A 17424-nucleotide genomic window follows, 5' to 3' on the forward strand; every position below is an offset into this window, starting at 1 on the left:
CTGCAAATGACTTAATATCCTTAGAGGAATGTAAATGAGGAGAATCTTGATAGTCTGGGTAACATTAATTCCTTTCGTATTTAGGTTTCTGTTTTAAATTTGTGCACTGTTTAGAAGCGGAACTCATATTTTTTATTTCTCATTAGATTTTGCCTCTCTAACTCATTCTGTGCAGTATCTCACTGCTCCAATATATGATTTCAGTGGTATTCCTTGAGGAGTAAAAACTTACTTAACTTTAGAAAGTGAGACAGAACTGTCCCCTTAGCTATTTGTTTCTAAGAGAGACTTTCCAAGGCTCAAAATGTTAATAGAAACATTAACTATCTACAATTAAGAAAATCGATATTTTTTTATTGTTGTTCAAAGGTGAGAGTAAAGCCTTTTTCTTCTTTTTAAGCAATCACTCATAGATGTATTTTGGCAGCCTCACACTTACGCTTTTGAAACGGTTTTTCTGAAAGACAGTTTTCCCTCCTCGCATTATTTGATCTTAGTACATCTGGTTTTCCATGTCTCCATCCAGAGACAGCATTTGCCAGTTTACGCTTTCTCTTTCACTTAACCTCATAAACTCTGATTTCTTTTTCTGCATTTAATCTGTTTGCCATATCATCTCTTCTGCTGAGCGTTGCATAAAATATTTCTTATGAGTCAGTGCTGTAGCTAGAAGCAACTACATTTCTGTTAAATATCCCACATTTCAGTTGATAGGGACTAGGTCTGCTTTGCGGCTGGCCCCCACGGAAACGTCTGGAGGGGAAGCAACAAGACACTGTCACCCTCATTGCCCTTGTAGTCAACCAGGTGCAGGGTCTCACCCAAAGTGCTTGGAAATGCACGCTCCCTTTACCTGCAAATGCCATTCTGAACGTGACTCCCACATCTGATTAATTTTCCTCGACAATATTCCTCCTTGTCGAAGAAATAAAAGCCTCCACTTGTCAGAAGTTCACTTGTCTCTTAATGAATAAACGAGTGTGTTTACTTCTGTCTGCATCTGAGTCATTTCTCACACACAAAGTGCTCGCCTACGCAGGATGCTTTTTTCAAACTTTAACTGAGGTCTAGTGTTAATTAGACACCAAACATGTACTATTCCCAAATTCTATAAAATTGTGTGAGACAGAAACCAAAAGTGAGGTTTGAGGGAAAGTTTAATCAAGAGTGAGAATCCCAAATGTCCAAACTCTCATGTTGTTCATATCAGTACACACTCGAAGATGTATCTTGATTTCAGTAAGCTAGGCAGGAATACTTTGAGTAATTATTTCAATGGGTCTGCTATATTCTGAAAACGGAAATAAAGACTTTCGTTTCATTAAGTGCAACATTTGTGCTACAGACAATACTTTAATTTGACCTTCCCCAGTGCTTTCCCTTTGTGAAACTGTTTTATGCAACTTTGCCTTTTCCTCAGCCTCCAGAGGTCAACAGGCTGTTGACCTTCAGGTGTCTATGCCACGCAGGATTTATGTGGCAGTGGTTTCACCCTCTAAGCCAATTCCTGGCTTCTTCGGGTACATGAAAGGTGACTAAGCTCCTGTTCTGTTACAGTCTAGAGCTTTGCATGGGTCCCTGCACGTGTATTCAATCCAGAGCTGAACCGGTGGAACAGGCAACTTTCTTCATTAGTTTCCATCCACGTGCATTTGTGTTTTATGCCATTATGCCAAGCATATTCACTTCATCTCTTGCCAAGAACAAATAGAGGGAGGAGGCTGCATTTTTGCAATGTGAAAGGGGAAAAATTCCAGTTTCCTCGCTTGATTATTTCTTTTGCAGAAGACAAGATGTTATTTCATGGGTTCTAAGTATCTTTAGTGGTAGAATGACCGTGGAAATGCTACTCCTCAAGCTGGGACCTCTACACTAATCAATGCCTCAGGCTAATGAGATCTTTGCATTCACTTGCCTGTGCAGATGGACCTTTCTTCTTTCCTACCCTGTTCCTATAAAATTCTCAGTTCCTCTGACACTGCCTTCCATCTGTGCCTTCGTATGTATCTCGGATCCTGATGGCAGGTATCACGTGCGATTGCCTTGATCATTGCTCCATAATTTCAATCTCTACTGTCTCTTCAGATGACCAAGTGTCAGCTAAAAATCATCTCTGTGCTAGACCCCATAATTTCTAAGGCACACTTGCAGTTTGTCCTTTGAGTCTTTAACTTGTCTTTCAATAGTTTCAGTAATTATTGTTAGTTGCCTTGAGCTCTCTCTCTCCCTCCTTTGGTATTCCATGTCTCTCATCAGTTCGGGGATTCAGTGTGCTGCTTGATTCTTGCTTACTGTTAGCTGCCTGCTGAAAAGAAACTTTCTTTCCCCTGGCTCTTAAGTACTGCTGTCTCTAACGTTTCAGCGGGTGTTTCTGTGTCCCTCATTTGCTGTCACCTCACTCATCCCCACATCCTGGGACACCCTGTTTTCTGCTTTCCTGTTCTGTCACCACCCTGCTCTTACTGTACTTCAGGTAAATCCACAATTGTCGATCTTTGTTGTTACCCGTGTATGCCGTTAGATTAGATTTACAGGAGCCCTGTTTTCAGCAGTCGCTGTTGCCCCTTTTGGGAGGCTGTGTGCTGTTCTGGTATGATCTTCTGCTGAAATATCAAATGGAAAAATCTTCTGGCACATCATGCTTGGTACCGGTGTAAACATGCTATTTGCCTGTTCTCTGACTGCTTTAAGTGGAGGTCATGGTCCCAGTTATCCTCCGTTATGTCCCTCGGATTGTATGAGCCTTTAGTCATCTAGCATCCTATTCACACTGTTTTCTTAGACACCCTGTGTCCTCATTCTCAAATACATGTTTCCTGGCTTCTTGCAGACCTTTATGAACTGCCCACTTTGAGCAGCTGTTTGTTATAACCCAGGATGTAACTCAGAAGCCATCTCAACTTTTCCACATATGTACTTCAACTAGGGAAAAGCTCTAGGAACAATTTATAAACTCTTCCCCTTGGTATTGGGTTTCTAACCCGATTGCATACTAGTTTGCTCAGCTGTGACCAAATCTAAATGAAATTTTGTTTTCCTTTCATATTGCTGTGAGAAGGATTTGCCTCCTGCATAAGCAGTAACAGAGGAGCGGGATTTAGCTCTATGTAAGGGTGACAGGCAGAGACCTGAGACACTGTCCCCAGATTGCCTTCCTGTTGGGGGAATTTACAATCATGTATGAATTAGATGTCACTTCAGCAGTGTTAGAGCATTTTAACTTTCTTCAGTGGGTGACCAGGTAATATAGGTCATACCGACAAGGTATGTTAATATATGAAGCCTTTGTTCTTGAGCCACAGCAGCCTGATTGGATCACTAGATGCTTATTTTTGTGCCTCTCCGTCTTCAGCAGGATACAGATGTCTTCAGTTCCCAGTTGCATCATCAGCCCTGTGCTGAAAATGTGACATTTTATAACAGTGTTTCATGTGCACTATAAAGAAAGAGTTTTGACCGATAAGGTAGTTTAACAACTTGGGTTAGTATTGGAAAAATAAATTGAAAAGTTGTGAGGTGGAAATCTCAGATGAGGTCCAAAGATCCTCTAGCAGGAACTTGCAAATGGAATAAAGAAGGTTTGAAAAGAAAGTGAGTCCCAAGAGACAAGGGTGTTCTCGTATCAGGTCAGCTTTACTTGCCCTCCTTTTGCTTAAGTTTTCCACGAAAAGGAGTGTTTTTGCAAGTGGAAGCAGTTGCCGGGTGGACAGTTGATGAATGGACGGTAATGTCAGTCTAGAAAAAGGAGAACTCAATGTGCAAGCAAACTGACTGATCAACCAAGTAAGGATGAGTTGGGTGAAAGCGATTCACATCATATTCTAAAAGAAGGGAACTCCCCGCAGCGTGATTTAGTGAAGTAAAAAAGTCAATGATGTTATGCATCTTTTCATAGAAATGTCTGAGAGATGTAAAGGAGAATGAAAGGGCTGGTTTGTAAGGAGTGGATTTAATTAACAAAGGACATGGTGAGCACAGTTTTAAAGCCCTTATCCTTGGGACTTTTTCAGAAAAGAAAACCAAAAACCACAACCCCCACCACCTTATTTTAGCAAAAGAGTCAGGTTCAGATTTCAGAAAAACATGACCCAAAATACATTTTGAAGAATTGGATAAATTCCCGTTGACTTCAGTAGGAACTGGATCCGTCACTTAATGAAAATGTTGTGTAACTGGTCTCCTTCGGTTTTATTAGATTTCATTATGTTTCCTCTGAGACCTTTCGGTGCATATGTTAGTTAATCTGCTAGGAGACCAGGAGTTAACGTATGTACCTCAGGTGGATCATTTTAATATCAATGTTCAAGTATTTTGAAGCTTGCAAGCGTTATGCTGTAAGTATTGTTAGTGAGCCTTCTGGTTTTGGTGGCAAAGCAATAGCGTTTCATCATGTTTCAAACACCTCTCCCTTTGCTGCTTGAAGATTGGCGTTTTCCTGTCGACGCAGAACGCTCTTAACAAGGCAACTTCTATTATCACAATCAAAACCCTGCAAGAAAGGGAGGATGCATAAATAGTACAGTCAAATAATTTAATACCTGTAATGCCCACCTTTGTTATACAGTATCGAAGAACAAAAATCAGATACAACTCTGGCTTCCAAAACTTCCTCAGTCAGACTGGCAAAGGCCTAAACTGGCAGCAGTGTTTTGAGGAATAAGAGCTCAGGCTAGCCAAGTCTCTGATCTTTTCGCGAACACCATCAAAAAGAAGACATGGTCTACAACTGGGTTGCGGCTCTCCGCTTTGAGACCCCAGCCAATTTACAAAACCCACAAAGAATTAGATGTTTCAGGTCACATTTGAACAAGTAGAAGTAAGAAAATCTCCTTATACTATCTACCCAAATTCATTACATTCCGTGCCAAGTTTTCAATTTATTAATTCGCAATTTAATCCTTTCTTAAAAAAAATAAAATAAATCCCTTAATCAGAGAGGAGCATCAATCTCATTGATGTTAGACTTTTTTTTTCCTATTGGAACTCATTTTGTTTTGGCCTCTCTTTTTTCAATCACAAATGGCGACAGATACAAAGTCCTACCAATTTTGGAGAAGGAATAGGAGACAAAGATGTATCTGTTATTGAGTAGGCTTCTAATATTTGGAGAGTGGATCTTTATTTAAATATTTAAACATTTGCATTTCTACTTTACTGCAAAATTTATTAATAGATTTAAGTGTGAAACAATAGGTAACACCTATTTAATACTATACTACAATAATACTATATTATAATAATAATAATTTATAATACATAATATTATATCATATATTACTACTGTAAGCTGCTGTCGCTTTACAAATGCTGAAGAATTTCTACATCATTTTTGAGGCTCAACTATGTAATAAAAAACTGACAAATGTCTGGGTAGGAAAGACAATTTAATGAAAACACAGTTATAATTCAAAGACAAACATTTTTCCCTTCACAACTAGTGACTGTTACAGGTGTCTGTTGATTGCCCACTAAACCTCGTGAGTCTCTCATTATGTCTTTAACTTACCTGAAGATAGGTGGCTTTTTTAAAAAACTAAGTCTCGCTATTAATGCGAGTCTGATGCGTGTATCTAAAGCACTTGGAGTTGAATATGGTAAACGGTACCGAAATGTGTCATTGTACCCTAAATCCTTATTTGTTGTGTGATGATGCCTTTGGGCACCAGGCACAGACCGGGGGTCCTGCCATGTATATCTATACTGAAAGGTCGCGTTTGTCTTACAGATGGCACTGTATGCAATATATTGCACCGCTACCATTCCTTCTTTGATCTTTAGCACTTCATGTAATAACAATTCTTGCCTAGGAGAATGTATGGAAAATAATACTCAGCTCAGAAAGCCTCACTTACTAGATTTTTAACTTCAAAAGAGCTCAGGATAAGCTTAAACCCACTGTCTTTATGGCTGACCGCCTAAATGAAGGTCCTGCCTGCAGAGCGGTAAGTCTACAGTCCTCTCTGATGCATCGTGTTTGACTGAGGGAAGCGATAGCCAAATTTTGAAAAGGAGAAAAGCAGATACTGGCACCCACCATTTTCTGTTTCATACTTCTCATGTTTAAATTGGCTTTTGGGTGTTTACATGTGCAAATGATTGTTTAGAAGCCTTTTGTATTTGCATACACAAAGCCTGCTCATTCTCTTGATCTGAAACAAACTTTGAAAAAATGACTCAATGAATTATAGGAGGCCTCTGATCTATATTTAGTGTAAGGCCTGGTGCTTTGAAGGCTCTGTTGGTGCAAGCCTCTGTGGCCACCTCACCTGGAAAATCTATCAGGCTTCACTGTATCAGCAGCCACTGAAAATCATTTCGGCTGGACCTACAGTGATACAATTTTTCTGTCACCTGCTGAAGTCAATACTTCTTTCAGTTCCCCCCACCCCATATGTCAGTCAATAGACACGGAGAATATAAGTGTGGTGGTGTTGCTGAAGTGGTTGGGAACTTTATTAGGTTCTACAGGAAAACTGAGCTCCTTGTTCAGTGAGAAATATCACTTGACGCAAAGCAATAAAGGTTATTCCGCCCAAAAATAGAGATTTAGGGATTCTGATGAATGCCTTCATTCTGATTTATTTTCCACCATTAATATTTACTATAAAATCAGGAATGTTTGCATTTGATTTGTTTTGGGAATATAGACTTGAACCAATGAAGCTTATAAATAATTTATGACGTATCATTCCATCCCATTCTTTGTTTATACAACATAGCGTAAGAGATCGTTTCAACAAACTGAGTGGAGACCTGTTAATGTGTTTGATACAGCCCAAGATATAACGTTAAAATAAAATTCTTTATAATTCAGAAAGTGTGTTAATTATAAACCCCAGCTCTAGCACAGCTAGAAATATTGTGACAAGCAATTAGTGTGCGCACTTGACATCTTTTTTTGAAGCTGAGCTTTTTTATAATGCTTTTTCCAGCTAAGTGAGATTCATTTAGTGTGATTTACTACATATAAATCCCTGAAAATGAGAGGGAGATGTTAATCCAGCGAGCTGTCTATTTTCCATGTCATTATCACGGTGTCTGCAGAGAGGGGAAGCGCAGGCTCCATTATTGGGGTTTTAGAACGACAACGCGGAAATTCGGAGGAGGTCCCTAAACAAATCCATGTGTAATGACTGGAGTGATACCAGTTGCATCACTTGGAACTTTTAAAACTCATAGACATAATCCAAAACAGTTTTGTATAATCCTATATCAAGAAGGGGCCTAGGCAAAGTGTGACTTAATGAGGGATGACAAGGAAAAATGAGGAGTGCATTTTTCCTGTTTTTCAGGTGGGGAAGATGGGGGTTTTAATTTATTTTTTTTCTTTAATACAGTTGGATCATAGGATAATTCAGGTTGGAAGGGACTAATATAGTGTTGCCTGCCAAAATACACATTAATATGCTATAAGTAGATTACTTCAGTGGGGATGAATAATTAATACCTGGAATTGGCTACATAATTAGCACTTTTTCGGATGTGCAGAGTTGAGGTTTAATTTGACTTCCTTAGACGTGCACTTAGGCACATAAGTGAGTTCTTAAAAGTCTAAAATAAGTTTTATGTTTTATCAGACTCAAACTTTTCTCTAAGAAGACAACATACAAATTCAATGACAAAAAGAGAGTGAAAGCCAAGAAAAAGAATAGTTGGAGGGAAGCTTTCTAGCATTCCAGCTGGAAGCTGGTTTTCGTCCATATCCTCTTGGGAATTGCTCCCACGATCCCTTGTGTCCGTAAGAGTGAACTCTGTGTATGTAGCAGCAGTAATGCCTTTTAGAAAATGTATGCTAGAGTGGCTGTAAACTTTTTACAATAGGAAGGTAGCTAAATCTAACCTGATGGGTGTTCAAATCTGATGGTACTGCAGGATTTTGCTATCAATTTTACACTGAACGCTAAAGATAAAGTTGCATGCTTGTCTGCTAACAAGGTATTTTTAATGTCTATAGCGATGTGGCACGCAGCAATCAATCAGGAGACTGTGATGCGTTCTTGATGGCGTTTTCAGGTCACGGAATTCTCAGGGAAGTAGAGAAACTCCATGTAGCAACGGTTACCTACAAATTTCTGAAAATTCACTTCCTCATATGAATGTATTTAGGAGACTTGGTGTAAATGCCTATTACCACCTACTACTGCATTTACTGCACGGGTACGTACTAGTGTACTAGAAATGAGTAAACTGTCAATATGATCACATTAATGATTATGGAAATATGAGGTTGCTATTCATCGCTATTAAGGACCACTAATCCATGGTCACAGGGCAGCACTGCAGCTCTTTTTCTGTTGTCCAGTGCCTCTGCACTTGCTCGTGTCAGGTCTCCTCAAAACCTCCCTGGAGCAAGCAGGAGTCCTAACGCCAGTGTGCTACCGGCTTGCCCCATCGGAGGCCAGCCGCTCTCAGCATGTGCTGCACATCTGTGTGGTTTCCCTCAATTCCTTTTTTAATCAAACCCATTTTCAGACCAATTGTCAGACCAGTGACCAGTACCCATTCGCCACTCCTCAGGGTCCTCTTCTTGGCCAGTCCCCGGTCATCACTCGTTTGAATGCAATATTAGCGTTACCTGCTAACGTGAACCTTTGTATGTTGAACTAACATCGCTGGAGCTTCTGTGAAGGCATGCGGCTAGACAGGCTTCTCTGCATGTTGCCAGTCTTTCACAGAGTCTTTCTCAGGGCCTGACTAGGCTAGACCTGGCTCCACATTAAATGATGTCAGCATTTTCAGTGGCCAGCTTCAAGAGGACCAGGTAACTGCTAAGCATTGCAATTGCTGGGGACTTGGAGGACTGATTTTGCTGGCTTTAGAGCTTTACCATTAAAATTATTTGCTGTGAGAAGGAATAAAATCTTGACGCTTGACACGGGCCTTGTTCTCTGAAGTGATCATCTCTCAAGTCCCAAAATAATACTTTTTCCTCTTCCATATAGATATGCATACCACATTCCAAGAAGAGTTCACCGCCTGTCAGCCACACACACACAGCCACAGGCTCCAAGTTCTCTCCTAACGTCAGTTCTTCAGGCCACAACCAGGATGATGCTGAGGGAGACCTCGGTCTCTTGTATGTAAGAGAGATCCTACTCCATGAAAATGTCCACGTGAGCTATGCCCTGTGGAATGATTTGTCACTACCTGACAATACCAGATTCTAGATAAAGGCTCAGAGACTCACTGGGGAAGGCTGGTAGCCCAGATCTGGGTCCTGTTCCTGGTCCAAGTTTTGTACCCTGCTCTCACCTTTTTAATAAGAATGGTTAGTGAATAATACTGAGATCTGAGAAAGCCTTTTTGCTTTTGCACAGACAGGAGGGCAGATCATTGATATAAATGGTACGGTCATGCTGGATGGAGCAAAATGATTGCTAAGTAGCATCAGTTAGGGTTGCAGCAAAATCAAAGTACAGGTGCCACATCTGAGTGTTCTTGGTGCGCGCGTGTGTGTGTGTACACGTACGTACTTACCTCAGACCTCGACGCCTGCAGTGAGAGCGGCGAGCTGTTCCAGCTTGCTACAGGTAGTGGTCTGACAGAGTCGTGTGGAGAAGTCTCAACAGCACTGGGATTTCCTTAATGTTGGCCTGGGATGTCTCTGGGGTCAGGGTAAAAATATATTGATCTAGAAGCCCATGTCATGGGCTGAACACCTCTGCAAGAAGGTCTCCAAAATGCTAAAGTGTGAGAAACAAGGGTTGTATCTACTGATGACGATGAGTCTAAGTGGCTCATATTCAGTAAAAATTAATTGAAATGTGTTCAATTCTTCTCTTTCCCAATCTCATTAACGTTTCACTTTCGGAGTGCCACATATTCTTTGCACGACCACTGGTGTGATGCACCGCGTTATTTTGCCAAACACCTTTGGCTTTTATAGTCAATACGCTCTCGGTATGTAGCCTACATCGTTTCTGAAGTTGGCCTAAAGTCACACCAACTAACGCCGGGCTATGATTTGCTTTGGGTCGCTGCGTTTGGCTTCCAGAGCCCAGCCCACGTTCCTTTCGAGTCAGTAGGATTCTTTCTGTTGGTTTTTGCAGGACTTGGATCAGATCCGTAGTGTGTAATTCCTCCCCTCGCTTCCCCTCCCCTCCCTGAAATATTCTTAAACAAAGTTATAATATAATCTGAAGAATGACAATATTGGGCCAGATTTTCGGTTCCAATAAAACAGAATAGATTTTTTTTCAAGTCAGTAAAACTATGCTCATTTACATGAGCTTAAATATCTTTACATACATTTAAATAATGTGTCTTCAATAGGCCATAAAGCTCTCTAAACTTATTTATGTGAAAACCAGAACAGTTTAGACTATATTTCACTTTGTGCCCAAGTCCTGTGGAATGACAGCTCAGTTCACCTAACTTCTGTTGATTATTTTTCATCTTATCTCTTGATGCAGCCTTAATGCATACCAAAACAATCTATAATTCCTCCTCTGTGATGCTGTTGTCCGGTTGCCTGGTTTCTCACCTGTTTGCTTCACCATCGATTCAACTGTTCTAACCTAAACACAGATTCTAGAGGGAACAGCTCAGTGACAGCCCCACTTCGGACACAACGGAAATAAGGAAGATTTATGGCAACCATAAACATATGTTGGATTTTATTTTACAGAAATGGTTTTCTCAGTTTCAGTTGGCTGGATAGCAGTGTGAAAATACACGTATGACATTAATTTATTTACATTGATAACTGACTAATAAACTTTATTATTGTAGAATCCAACTTTTTCTTTCTCAGAGATCTCATGCAGTGGAAAATCTGAATCAGGTGGATCATAAAATCTCAAAAGATTCATCTTCAGCTGAATGATGTCGAGGAGGAAGCTGCTCTTTCAGTTAGAAAGTAGAGCAAGTTATTTTATTCTCTTTTTCTTCTTTTTTTTTTTTTTTTTCCTTCTTGGTGAGAAATCCTTTCTCCTTCTGTGAACCTGGAGCAATTCTGAAGCTAGCAGAATTATTCTGGATTTGTGCTGGTGTTACTAGCATCAGAATACAGCCGTAGGAGTAAACCGGTGCTTTTGTGGCAAGGCACAGCATGAACAATAACTATATTTAGGACATAGGAAAACCCAGTCTCTATAGAAAGCACACATTCAATGAGTTTTATAATAGTACAACAATACAAAGAGAAAGACAAAAGAGGCGAAAGACAGAAGATGTACATTTAACCTGAGCATCAGGAAATAACATACCAGCAGTAGGCTTTATTTGTCTGCACGGTAGTCCCTAGGGAAATGGAACTAAATATACTTTTTGCTAACTTTCCATTCCCAGCTCTTAATCAAAAGTCCAGATACTAGCTGCTCTCGGAACGTGAACCCCCCTGTGACAATACGTGGAAGCTGAAATTCAGCAGTAGTTAACTCCTCCCCACAGCCGCATCGCCTGTCGCAGTGGACCGAAGTTGGGCTCAAAATGCTTTTATGTGCAAAGTTTCTGGGGCATTTCTCAAATGCTTTTTAGACATTCCAAGAGGAGAAAGTTGCTAAATAAAATTCTATAGACTCTATTGTCTCAAGGCTATATCACCATTTCAGCTGCAGTTTTCAAACTTGATATAAAACCCATTTGCTACTTTCGTGATATATTGTCCCCACGAAAGCCTTGACGCAAATCTCATGCTGCTGAAGGCTGATCATACCACTGTCAGTTCAAAGTGAAGTCCTGAAACTAAAATACAAAGCTTGGGAGGAAAGAGAAAAAGTGCGATTGGCGAAGATGCGAGTCTGATTCTTTCATACCCGTGTCAATCCAGAGGAAAACCTCACCTGTGAATAGCTATCGTAGAACCCAACGCTCCTACAACCCAGAGCAGCAGCACAGACAGTCTCATTAGCGGAGAGATGTTAATTAAACTGAGTACTTGAGTGTGCTCTCATTGGGATGGATCAGAAGTAACTTTATTTTTTAGTATCCAAAGCTGAATTGACTTCCCACTGTGTTTCACATAAAAATGAAAATGCAGAAACAAGAATTTCCTTGCATTGAAATGTTTTAAATGAAAACTTTCAAACAAGATTTCATCTCCAGCTGCTTATTCAGATGAAGACTTTGATTCCTTACAAATTTACTCTGATTTTCATGCATCAGAAAGTTGTATGGCTTTCCTCACTCCAGGTCAATCTCTCATCTCTTGTCACAGAAGTCAAACAACATTTTTTTATGCTGGGGTGTTTGTTTGTCAACTGGGGTGGGGTTTTTTTTTTTTTGGAAGATTTGCATTTTAGCCTTTTATCATCTGTGATTTTGTTTGATTGGGAATTTATTTTTGTTTTGTTGTCTATGCTATGGGTACTAATGTGAATTGTGCTACGTTACAAAAGGTTTACGTGCCACGTAAGTCTCAATTGCAAATACTGTCAGCCCTCGAGGGAGTTTTGGACATGTAGAAGAGCTCATATACGCATCACAGCCATAAATCCAAATGTCATCACCCAGACTACGTTAAACATCTCCTAGCATGCCTTTTACGGGGCCAAATTTAATTTCTGGCATTACAGCTAAATGATGTTTAGCATTGCATGAGATGCACTAATCAAAGCATTTTTCAATGCGTGATTTATGACGTGGCTTCTATAGAATGTGCTGCTTTATGGTACCTCACCGGTATTTATTTGACTGTTCTGCATGGAGAACCGGAGGAGAGAAATTAGTGAAATTGCCAACCGAACTCACAGCTGCAGACGTGGAGAAGTCACATTAATACTTGGTGAAAAATTTTTATTTGAGTTTAGGCAGAAAACGAGTATGGATCTGGGGGATATACATTAGAGCGAGGTGCCTAGTTTGGCAGTTAGCACGTGAAGGAAAGGATCAGTTGGTGCTATAGGAGTAGAAAAACATGTAGCATTGTTTACATAAAATATGAAAATCTTTAGTTTTAAATACAGTCTCATTTTCCTACAGGTATTTTTATTTACTTATGAAATTCAAATAAAGACCATTCTACTATTTCTTCTCCTTTCCTTTTATTACAAAGCAGACTATTAACATATGTCTTTGACTTTTAATTAAAGCAAGCACAGTTTTCTGGTAGGAAAAAAGTGATTTCCCAGTGAATGGTTCACTTTCAAGAGGTTTTTTGTTGTTTGTTTGTTTTTTTTTTTTCCCCTGTATATGTAATTTCAGATGCTGCACAACAAACACGTGATGGTTCGTGTTGGAGGAGGATGGGAGACGTTTGCAGGTTACTTACTGAAGCATGACCCGTGCCGAATGTTGCAGATTTCCCGAGTGGATGGGAAAACTTCTCCGATCCAGAGCAAGTCTCCAACCCTCAGGGACATGAATCCAGACAATTATCTGGTTGTTTCTGCCCATTACAAAACCAAGAAGGAGATTAAGTGAAATAAGCTTCTCATGTGATCGGGACTTTATGTATGTAGGTCCAAATTATTTTCTCAAATGTAGTAAATTTAGTTTATGCTTTAAAAGGACTTTGGAAAATTTAAGACAGACTGGAAATGGCAACCCATTTTGAAGATCTTTGAATTCTAGAACTATTTATTTCTAGTACTGTATCTTTTATAGCAAATTACCCTCGATAGGCTAATTACTACCATCAGATAAGAAATAGACATATATTTTTAGCCAAATTATTACTCTTTAATATGTGAATGTATACTTAGAGTTACATAAAGGAGTGGATCCTGTTAATGGAAGAAAATAGACAATACAATATATTTGTATGAAAATCTTATTACATTGAATCCTTGACGGTTAGGCTAGTTGAAAAATACATATGCAGGTGGAAAATTAATATTTGTGGAAATTATTTGGTAATGCCTCTTGAAATGAAGTAAAAATTGAGTATTTTTATGGGTTGCAAGATTTTCTTAACCAGTAGAATATAAGGACTTTTTGCATGCCAAACGACTTCCCAGAGTGATTACTTTTTTTAAAAAAAAGCCCAAGAACCACCCCCCCACACCTTCTACTCTTTAAAGCTAAAGACAATGCTCAGTGCTAGATGCGTACGTAGATCCTTCCTGGTTTTTACAAAGCTGCCCAATATAGAAGCACGGGGAAGTCGAGAGGTTGCCCCTTCCTCTGCCAGACAATAGAGATGTACCGCGGGGTGATGTCCTGCGACCCGCGAGGGGAAGCCTAAAAGATGCACAGCCCTTTGACCAAGGAGGAGCTTCAGAAGATGCTAGTCCCTCCTGAGTCACAAAACGCTCACGCCGTTCTTGAATCTGAGCTTTTCCTTCCCCTTATTTTTAATTTTGTTGGTCATGCCAAATATGAAATATTCATTACCCTGTCAATAGAGTGATTCACATTCTTGTAAATCATTCCCACACCTCTAAAATAGCGAAAGGCATATGGGGGCTTAGTTCATTATTTTGGCTACTTTTCTATGTTGATATTTGGTAATTTATGTGCCTTGTAACGTCCTAGAAAAATCATTTTATAGGATTATTTCACTGACTGTATAAATTCGAGCAGAACTCAGTTCTTTCATTAAAAATGAAATAAATTTTTTTTAAATACTCATACATTTTGGAAGTCTTATTTATTATTTGTAATCTGCGTACCCGCACTTTGCTGCTACTGACTGGATGCCCACAGTATACAATACTGCTTCCTAATAATGAGGTACACGGTCAACGGGGCAAACATTCACTTTCAGATAGCACAGAAATACCCGGATTTTATTGAAAATTAATTTTCCTTTGCAGGGAAAGAAAAAAATCAAAAGCATTCTGGAATTCACTTTTTAAGTTCCAACTGGTATTTTTCTGTATTTTTTGATGTTTATGATGTACTTATGATCTGCTCCCGCGGTCTTGAAAACTAACAGCAAAATATCTACTGGCTAGGCGAGATCAAGACCTTCTTCTTTCATGTTCCATGCCGTATGAAAACAGCACGGTCTACCTCACCACCTAAAAATACCTGCTAAATACAAACCGTTCACAATTGCTTGGTGCACCGTACTAAGTAGCAGCGCATAATGCCAAACGTGTTTAGAAGGAAAAATTGCAGCCTTTTATTCTTATTTTGAGACATCTTCTAGGAAGATTAAACATATACTCAAGCAGTAAATCCTTTGCAAAGCCATAGGAAGACCCAGTTCTCATAAAAACAATGTGTGTAGCCTTTATGGGACCGGAGAACAGGCCATAGCAATGTTATTTTTAAAAAAATGCAGTACAGCTGAAAAAAATAATGATCTTAATATATGCACAGTGAGATCTGTTGTCAAATGAACAGAGAAGAAAAAAAAAAAAACCCACTTGTGAAAGTGTCAGATGTTTATTTTGAAATAATGGTTAGTTTATACACCATAAATAGTTGTATTTCCATTGCACAAGATTAAATTTGCATTACTATTACATCTTTTCTTTAAAATATTTGAAGGTATTTATATAAATTGAAAGCATATAATTATAAAAAAATATTCTTAGGTTTATTTTAATATTAAGGTTCAACAAATTATCCTGGTAAATCCAAACCAAGATTTTAAATTAAACATGAACTGCTTTATGTGTTTGGACTGTAGCTATCAAAATAGTCTTTTTTGACTCAGGGAACTCAGGCATCTTAAAATAAAAAAAAAAAAAAATCACATTAAAACACTTCCTGACTTAAAACTTCAACTGAGCCAGTTCCAGAATAGGAGACCTATAAAGGACTTTTTAAAGCATTGCCACTACCACCTAATGTGTGTAAAAACTTTGCAGGTGGGACTTAACTGCATTGGATGCACCTGGTGTGGGTGTGAGGAGCAGAGGAGGAAATTAAAGCGGGAGCATCAACAAAGCAAACAAAACCAAAACGTAGGATGTTAGTTAGGGTGTGGAGGAGGCTTGGGAGCACCTTGTTCAGAAGGTAAGTGTTGCTGATCCGATGAATGGTGTTTTCCTAGTGTACTAGGTCCTGCAGCAACGTAGGAGTTGGGGGGGTGTTAGGAGCCCAAGGCTCAATTTGCAAAGCTAAAGCTGAGCAGTGCAATCTTGCTCAAGGAGGTATGGCCCTGGCTGCAGTGATGGGGGCAGAGCAGACTTAATGTAAAAAAGTATTCACGGAGAAAAAAAATCCTGTTGTTTGTACTAGCTAGCTATGGTGGATGATATCTAAAGTTTCTATGCCAAAATCTATGGTATAAAGGTACCTAGTGTAGATTTCTCGAAGGCTGAACTGAATGGCAGAGTACCCTCAGGGAAGGTCTGCAGCTCTTTCCTTATTCCCCGAAGCGAGGGAGGGTCTGAGGAGACTGTGGAGTAGTTTCCTGTTAAAAGGGCAGGTGATGAGATGCTGAAACGCTGAAGAGGACTGTGAAGAAGAGTGCCACGGAGTGATTCTAGCTTACTCTGCTGCTGTGTAGCTTGGCTGACCGTAAGCGTTAAGGACGCTGGAACTCCTGAAAAGCTGAACCGCTATGAGCTGTGGTGAAGCTTCTTCTCGAAGCCCTCGTTGGGTCATAGAACAACCCCCATGGGAGCTCCGGCTGGCTGAGTGAGTGACTGTGCTAAAACTCAAGGTGGCTGAATTATGTAAGATTACTGTTAAAAACCATTATTATTGTGTAAAGTCAAACATGCATCACTATGCTGGAAGCAATTCAGAATTAGTTTGGAAATGTAACTGTAACATCTGTTACTGCTCATTACAGGAGGTACCTTCTGTCACCTTGCTGTTCATACATTACCTGGAGTTTTTCTTCCAAGCAGGATTATTTACATCACTGATTGCGGATAAGGGGTTTTTTTCTTATCTTTATTATAGTGATAATTGCTGCTTCCTTTGCATTCCCACCTTTTTTCCAACAGCAATTTAGAGACGATATGTAAAAATGTATGGAAACTAGCTCAAGGGCTGTCGGTGGGGATGAGTGAAATAAGGAGGTGTCGATATATGTGCGTGGGAAGGTACAGCAAGTTTCTTATAACTTAAGACCCAACACTGAATTCATTACATGCATTCATTTTAGATCAGGGAGATGAGCTGTTTGCCACACCACGGTGTTACAGAAGCATCTGCTAGAGAGGCTTCCGAGGGTTTGGTTCTTTTGGGGCTTGTTTTGTGCTGCCCCGCTGGCTGCGGATGGGCAGTGCCTGACAGGGAAGAGGCAGAGCGCTTTTTCTTGGCTCCATGTCTCCCACTGCCTTAGCCTGTGGTACGTTAGGAATCTGAAAGAAGGTGACACAGACACGTGGGATCACATGAACGTTTATAGAGCCGGAGAGGTTTTTCCATCCCCGTCCAACTGCTGGCACCGCTTGTGCCTGATGAGCTGCGTCCCGACGACTTAGCCTGTCGCTGTGGCAAACCCACCTGCTGAAGTCATCCGTCTTCCGAAGGGCCCACAGTGGTGTCACCCACCTGGTGGAGCCGCAGCTTTTGTGTCTCCCAAATCTCTGGAGTTCTGCCCCAAGCGCTCCCTGGCATAATCTGTGTATTTTA

At 40.0% G+C, this 17424-nt stretch overlaps 1 protein-coding gene across 6 annotated transcripts in view; it reads left to right on the forward strand.

Annotated features, from left to right (window-relative positions):
- The window catches only part of GAS2 (growth arrest specific 2), a 95515-nt gene extending 81051 nt beyond the window's left edge, over nucleotides 1-14464 (forward strand). For all 6 annotated transcript variants that reach the window (XM_054828335.1, XM_054828330.1, XM_054828337.1 and 3 more), the window contains one exon: nucleotides 13144-14464. In XM_054828335.1, coding sequence (XP_054684310.1) covers nucleotides 13144-13362 — 219 coding nt within the window. In that variant the 3' untranslated portion in view covers nucleotides 13363-14464. The remainder of the gene's footprint in view (nucleotides 1-13143) is intronic.
- Nucleotides 14465-17424: the final 2960 nt, after the last annotated feature.

Source organism: Grus americana, chromosome 5 (assembly GCF_028858705.1).
Source record: "Grus americana isolate bGruAme1 chromosome 5, bGruAme1.mat, whole genome shotgun sequence".
NCBI lineage: Eukaryota > Metazoa > Chordata > Aves > Gruiformes > Gruidae > Grus > Grus americana.